Below are 7,322 nucleotides of genomic sequence, written 5' to 3'. Positions count from 1 at the left end.
GGTGTGTTTTTAGACTTGATTTAAAGGAACTGAGCATTTCAGTTGAGTTCACAGTTTTCTTGATGTTTGTCCCCTAAAAATACGTGCAGAATTAAAAAAAAACAAAAACAAAGAAGTGGATATTGTTGAGTTGCATTCCTTTTAATGAAAAGAAAAACTGAAGAATTTTCTACATTTCATTCTCAAATTATCTAAACTTGTAGCTGAAGCCATGAAGTACTATCCAGCTGCCTCAGTTGCATTTCAAATCAGTCAGAAATAGACATGTTAAAATCCAGAGGGTGTCACTGCCCTACAGTAGACGAGCTACAAATAGCTCCCCCATCCTGGCTGTGCAAATGCCAAAACCTCAGGATACTCCCTACAGCTTGAACTGCAACGTTTCGAACACCGAACACGCTGCAAAGGACATGAATCAGAAATAGGTATAGTGATTTTACACCAGGTTTCAACTCTGAACTGTAAATTGAAGACAATACCAGGAAGTAAAGCAGCCACTATGATCATTTTATTAGGTACACCAGTTCAATCAGCATCTAAATGTGGGAAAGGAGACTTGCTTGAGTTTCGACTGAGCATCTGAATGAGGAAGTGCAAAGGCATTCGTTTGACTTCGATTATCATGGTTGTTGGTGCCAAATGTGCTGGTCAGTTAAGTTTATGAGAATCTTGAAGCAGATGGACAGATGGAAATCTTGAAGACCAATTGGAAGAACCTGTCCTTTTGAGTTAACAAATGTTAACACCTCAGCCTTCTTCCTCTCAAAGTAAACCATTATTACCAATAAAGACAAATGATTTACTGCTACAGAATGTCACATCATAATGGCATCAAGAATAAAAACATTTAGATTACCAGGTCAATGCTTAATTTCCACAGTTCAGAAAATGTATGCTGGTAATTTTAAGTTTCTAGGTGTGCAAATTCGGCATAATTTGCACAAGGTTATCCGTTTTTTTTTATTTTTATCTCCCTTCTTTTTTTAAATTGCGTGAGTGTAAATGTGCAGGCACATGACCAGCTGCAACTGCTTTCATTGTTTTTATGTAGAGGAATGTGCAAGAACAAGAGCAACCTGTATTTCTTTTCTTCTTGTAATCATGTGCGTTGTCTGCCTGTTGACTCTAACAGGGCAGGAAATGTCTTTGAAAAATCTTAAATGCCGATACTTCCTGGAAGGCTGTAGGACAACTGGACACTTCCAAATCTCTGTATGATCTCAGTGAAACATTTTCAAAGCTTATCTCATAATAACTAGAATACTCATCATTAGGTGGAGATTTAAAGAGCATTTTGTGTTTGTTTTTCGAACAAAACTGGCACTCGTCCTCAGAGGAAGATATCTTAACTATGTTATTAGAGCTGGTGTTAGGCCACACTGTCCATAGTCAGCACAGATCTGTCAGGTTATTTCAGCTAAAAGTGGGTAACACATCATTCAGGGTATAGGGTGTCCTAACTTTTAGCTAGAATTGGCATTTTGTTGACATAATTTGTGTAATGAGAACAAGGTTAGCTTTGTTCTTTAAATAGAATTACATGAATTTCTTTTCCAGAAAAAAAAAATCTTCAAACATCAATTGAATATTTCTTTTGTATGTATTAACAGTTTTTTTTTTCATGATTATATGTATATCAGATATTTTTTTGTAACTGTGGGGCTTATTTGTATGTGTCTTCTGAAGAGGAGAAAGTTGTTGCTGACAAACACACCAAAGAGAAGTTTATGGTGTAGTTGTGTGCTTAAAGGAGTTTGGTGCCAAGACTAAATTTACACAGCTGCTTTGGAGAAGTCAGCAAACTGACATTGCAGAAGTCAGCAAGCAAATATTTCATTCCCCAACACAAGGGGAATATTGTAATCATATCCAGAAAAAATAAGAGATGTCAGACATTTAAAATGCTGTTTGTTGTACGGCTTTCTGCAGCTTTCTGCGTATTTGGTCAACAGTTTTGTTGTCACGAGGTGAAATGCAACCTGGCGTGTCTGCCTGTCGCAGTCGGGTGCTGAAAAAACGGAACGCATCCCCTACTATCTGCTTCCTGTCCCGCATAGTGTGGGGCCATAATGTGACAGACTAGTCTGGTTCCAGAATTACAAGTTCTGCCATCTGCTTCTCTCCAGCTGTTTCGCTTCTCGTTTTACGGCAGAGATGGACTTTTAGTGCAAGGTGTGAACATGAGACCCTTCCCCCGTATGTCGCAATCCGAGTGCATCTTGCATTTTACAATCTTTACAATTCAAAGGAAAATTTTACAGCAATTCAGACACCGTTTGAAGATGTATTTAATGTGGAGCAACTATTTGGAAGTTTTAAATTCCTTTTAGCACATTAAGTACATTTTTGCCTGAACAATTTTGTGTTTCTTATAGAGTCGATTGGGTCACTTTGTTGAACGGATGAAGTTTGTAGAAACAAAACATGGTGTCACAATTTAACTGTTAGATGTTACCACACACCACTAAGCGGTTGGGGGCTGGCAAAAAATACAGGAAGTGTTTCCTTTCAGATGTGACACTATTAAAAATTAAATAAACAGCCATTTGGTTTGACTTGTTCACTGTTATTTATGCTTCACACCACTGCATAAATAAGGAGTATAACAGAATGGCTGCAACACAAACATACTAAGATTTAACCAGTCTTTTTATATACATCATCAGCTATTCCTGTATCGGTTCTTTTGTCTGTGCCGTGTTCTCAAATCCCGTCGATCATGGAAGATGGCTGCTAGTGTGCCAGGTTCTGCTGGGATCCATCATCAACGATCAAACGAAATATGACTGAATAGAAATTACATTTAAGAGCCTTGAGATGACATCTGTTGTAAATTGGTGCTACATAATCTCAATTACTGATTTCAGAGTACAAACATAAATCTTCCAAGTTCAATGTTGTCAAGAAGTATTTTAGGTAGGAAATAATCCTTAACAGAATCAAATGTTGATACTGTTGCTGTACATATATACACTGCTCAAAAAAAAAAATAAAGGGAACACTTAAACAACACAATATAACTCCAAGTAAATCAAACTGTCCACTTAGGAAGCAGAATTTTTAAGTGCAACATTGTCTGTTTTATGACCAACATGCTCCAGGCTGGTGTCTGACTCAAATGTATTGCCAATGATATTGAAAGGAGGCAGAATGTCATGTTTAGTATCGATAGATCTTTATTAGGAAACAACCCGAAAGCAATGCGTTTTACAAGCCAACCATGTGCATCAAGTCAGGAAACTAAAACAGATATCAAGATTTATCTACCATTAAATAGAGTCACAAATCCACAACCAAGTGATGGGGAGAAAAAAAAAAAAAAAAGACTATTTACACAAATTCTTGTTGACATTTGACCAACCGTTTGAAAATTATTAGGCCCCTTTCTGGACTTGAAGCTTTCAAGAGGAAGATGAAACTGGGGGGTTATAGCAGGTTAAAAAGAACTCTGCAACGTCAAGGTGGAAGGAAAATCATACTTTGCAGAAAAATCACTTGCTACTCTTGGGTCTGGTTGACAACTGAGCTACTTTGATTCCCGTTGTGCATCCCTAGTCTACAAAATAAACACAGAAGCTGCCCGTTTGTACAGGTGGTGATGTAAAGTCACAGTTCAAACAGGGGGCTGAGAGACTAGCATGTACAGATGCTTCACCTAACTACCCCCCAGCCCCCTGTTCCTAGCTAATCTCATTAACTTCCATACTCTTCTCAAACTAAAACATTCCCTGTCAGGAATCCGTTTCAACACCTTCACACACCAACCTCTAATTTCCTAACGCTACAAAATAGTTAACTTCGCTAAAGCGTGCGAACATGGAAGCACAAACTAAAGACACCTCGACTCTTAACTGCGGAGATTGGGCCATATCCTGGTGTCTAGGCGACTGAGGCGGTCTTCCCGCGGTGGTGTTTGCGGACTTCCTCCATCAGGTCCTTGAGGTACTGGATCTCTCGGCTGATGGACTCGGCCTTCTCTTTCAGCTCGTTGTTTCTCTTCTCCAGGTCTTCCAGTTCCGAGCCGAGCTGCTCCTGCTCAACCCTCTTCTTCTGCCGGTAGCGAGTGGCGGCCGTCTTGTTCTGCTCCATCTTTTTCAATTTCTTTTCCACCACCTTGGGCGCACCAGACACTGATTTGATTTTGGGAGTTTTGGGGGATGGAGGCTGTGGTTTGCAGTAGGGTTTGGTTCTGGAGGAACCAGCGACGGGGGAGCTCGGGGGGGACGGGCGACGTGGGGGCGACCCGGCAGCCGACTCTATGCCGGAGTCGCTTTCGGAGTCGCTCGACTGAGCAGTGCTAGGGGACAAGTTGGGGAGAGCATCTTTGTTTGACAGAACCACTACAAAGTGAGTGGTGGGAAGAGAGAGAACAATTGGACTGGTGGTCTGGAGGATTTCACTGGGGTTTGAGATGATGGCCGTGGCGACAGATGGGGACATTTTCTCAACATGCAAGACGTCAACTTCACTCCCCAGCTCCAACGTGTAGGCCGGAGAGGCAGGGGATGACGAAAGGTGTGGGGATGAAGGCTCAGACTTCAGGACAAGTTCCTGATCTAGAACCACCTCGTCTTCAGAAACAGGAGGGACTTCCGGAAGTGGTGATGGGACGTCTGGGTCTGGGCTGATGTGCAGGGATGAGACGGTTTTGTCAAAGGAATCTAGATCCATGTGGGAATCAAGTGAGGCCAGGAGATCTTCAGGGGAGCTTGGCGACTCGGTTGAGCAAGAGCCAATTAGAGATTCCAAATCAAAGTCGCTCAAGTCGATCTTTTCTGACATCCACTCCATGTCGCCCAAATCGTCATCTGTTGACAAAAAGATTGTTAGCTTTGGTAAAGCTTCAACAAAAAAGCATTTCAGACATTTTTTTAAGCAACCATTTACCTCTGCCGACACCTGCTCCGTGGCCACTGAGCAGATCGCTGGCTCCCAGCAGGGACAGCAGCTCGGCTTCAGGCTTGATGGGGTGAGAAAGGGGAGGGGATGGAGGAGGGGAAGCGGAGGAGAATGGGGAGAATGACATTGTCTGATAAGGAGAAGTGGAGGATGCGTAGGAAGAAGACAAAGAGAGGGAGGGCGAAGCAGGCGCCTTCACCTCGAAAGAGGAGGAAGGAGAAAAAGCTTCTTCTTCATCTTGGTCCAGAAGGGGCCCCATGGGGTCAGCCATCAAAAACGAGGACCCTGTGGACAAGCAGTTACCATGAGACTCAAATCTACCAATAAATAACCTCTAATTATATATTTAAAAAAACACAAATTTCTCCCTGCAAAGATTCCAAAGTGAGATGCAAGATGAATGATTTTGCAAAACCTCTGAGTCAAAGGTCTATACTCAATATTCTGTATTGGAAATAAAGCGTCAGTGACATCTGCCACCCAAACACGAACCTAAGTACAGGGCCTCCATGTCCTCCAAGGCTAGCTGGGAGAGCGTCATGGCTGCTGCTGCTGGTCGGTAATGGTCTCAAAAGGGTTTGGGGAAACAAACGGGATTCTGACGTCAGCAAGTCGAGGGGTTTGGTACTGCTGTCGAGGGCAGCAAAGCTGAGGGTGGTTGCTGAGAGAGACCTGGGGGAAAAGCATTGGGTCATGGTTAATAGAAATGTAAAATTTATTCCTACAATTAAAAACTTATTGATTTCAATAAAAAAAAAAAACAATCACATGTGTTCTTAATGGAACAAATGGCATACAACTCTTTCATATGCCAGTCGGGACACCGGCTCCCATTCTAAATGTATTATTTTTATATCAATAATGTCACTAGCTTTTACTTGATGCATTTAGTATGGGACATTTTACAAGACAAGCGAGTTCACTGATCAACCCTTTATTGCACAGAGGCAGACTAGTGTTTTGACATGCACTTTTCTTTAAAGTAAAAACTTCTTAAGGGCTTGTAATCATATTACGCACATAGACCTCATATTTTATTGAGGTGAGAATAATTTATGTGCTGTAAATTAACTAATAGCACAACAAAGTAAATCAGATTAAATCTTTGACATTCCCAAAACTGCATAATACCCGATCCCTATTCTTATGTGTGTATGTAGAAAAGCATATAGTTTATTCTTTGGGATAAAAAAATAAACTAGCATATACATGGTCTGATGTCATAAATTTTGTAAATATTTCTTGTAGTAAGTTCTTGTGCCAAAAATGACATTCATGAAAATAAATGGAAAATTGTTGATATAGAATATTTGTATTGAAATCCACAAGAGGGAATTTGTTTTGTCCAAGAAACAGGTGGAACACAAATTGAAGGAAATTAGCAACTATGAAGCGTGGTGCTACATGATTTGCAAACAATTCAGGTTTGGCCAGTGTCGGTGCTGAAACCAATTCAACATTTTCACTTCCTTGAATGAAGCTACTAAGCTCTTCTGACGATACAAATTCTCGGAATGTAGTGTAACATTTTGGCTACATCTCTGCAGTTGGGGCGGAGGCCAGTTCCAGCTAATTACGCCTAAAGCTTCAATGCGTGTTTGATGGGAAACGCCCCGCCCTCCACCGGGGAATAACGTTTCCTAATTTGGTCATGCATTTGGCGACAGGCTCCTCCCTCTTGTATGAGTCACAGATAAGATGTGGGAGGATGACCGCCATTTTCACAACCGTGCCATCTGTGCATGGCGGTCGAACCAGGGTGAAAAAAAAAGGCCCGCGCCATTTTGGCCACGCCACGTTGACAGTGTCTAATGTATACAAACACGACAACTGTTTAAATACGCACGTGTATTACCGCAGTTATAACACTTTAAATAATAAAAACTATTTTATGAACTTCCATTTAAGTTAGGCGACATGCGCCCTACGTTTGATTAAATACAGTCACCATAAACTGCTGCCGGCTGGTCAGCCGCAGCCGACACGCCGAAATTTGACACCAAACCACTAAATTCTTATAATTTTAAATATTTCCTGTCATCGACAAAACTTCAAAACTCGAGGCCACGTAGCAAAGATAACAATGGGAGACACACAACTGCCCATTATAAAAGCCTCACAATGTGATATAATGAATCAAAAATACTTACGCCATTTTGCAAGAAATAGCCAGTGCACTTAGCCTCTGCACTGCCGAGTTTTTGCCGCTGCAAAAGTTGCTGCCGCACGCCTTTACTCTGCCATTTTTGAGCTTTAGAGCTTCTGACGACTATCCCATTCAATGTACAGCTACAAAACCGAAGAACAGGCAGAGACGGCCGCACCAAGCTATAAGAGAGTCGAAGCACCTCCTCCTGTATTCTTCCGCGATTGCTATTCGTTAGAGGCGTTTGTTTTAATTAAAACGACAGCACGAGGGGGTT

General features: G+C 41.5%; 1 protein-coding gene across 1 annotated transcript; it reads right to left on the bottom strand.

The window, feature by feature from the left end:
- Positions 1-3,153: 3,153 nt before the first annotated feature.
- On the bottom strand, positions 3,154-7,228 carry atf4a (activating transcription factor 4a). Its single transcript, XM_008431053.2, has 4 exons — positions 7,050-7,228; positions 5,392-5,571; positions 4,888-5,184; positions 3,154-4,808 (listed from the first exon to the last, which is right to left on the bottom strand). Exons 2-4 carry the CDS (start codon positions 5,438-5,440, stop codon positions 3,880-3,882), a joined length of 1,275 nt encoding a protein of 424 aa, XP_008429275.2. The 5' UTR covers positions 5,441-5,571; positions 7,050-7,228; the 3' UTR covers positions 3,154-3,879.
- Between the last annotated feature and the right edge of the window lie 94 nt (positions 7,229-7,322).

This window comes from Poecilia reticulata, chromosome 1, assembly GCF_904066995.2.
Source record: "Poecilia reticulata chromosome 1, P_reticulata-male-v2, whole genome shotgun sequence".
NCBI lineage: Eukaryota > Metazoa > Chordata > Actinopteri > Cyprinodontiformes > Poeciliidae > Poecilia > Poecilia reticulata.
The sequence above is the reverse complement of the archived record's forward strand: the minus strand, read 5'-3'. Positions and strand labels throughout refer to the sequence as shown.

Excerpts from the sequence above, each read along its gene's own strand:
- atf4a (XM_008431053.2), bottom strand. The coding sequence starts at position 5,440 with ATGACGCTCTCCCAGCTAGCCTTGGAGGACATGGAGGCCCTGTACTTA. Across the intron at positions 5,185-5,391 it reads CATGGAGGCCCTGTACTTAG|GGTCCTCGTTTTTGATGGCT; the intron begins GTTCGTGTTTGG and ends GCTTGTCCACAG. Across the intron at positions 4,809-4,887 it reads CGGAGCAGGTGTCGGCAGAG|ATGACGATTTGGGCGACATG; the intron begins GTAAATGGTTGC and ends TTTTGTCAACAG.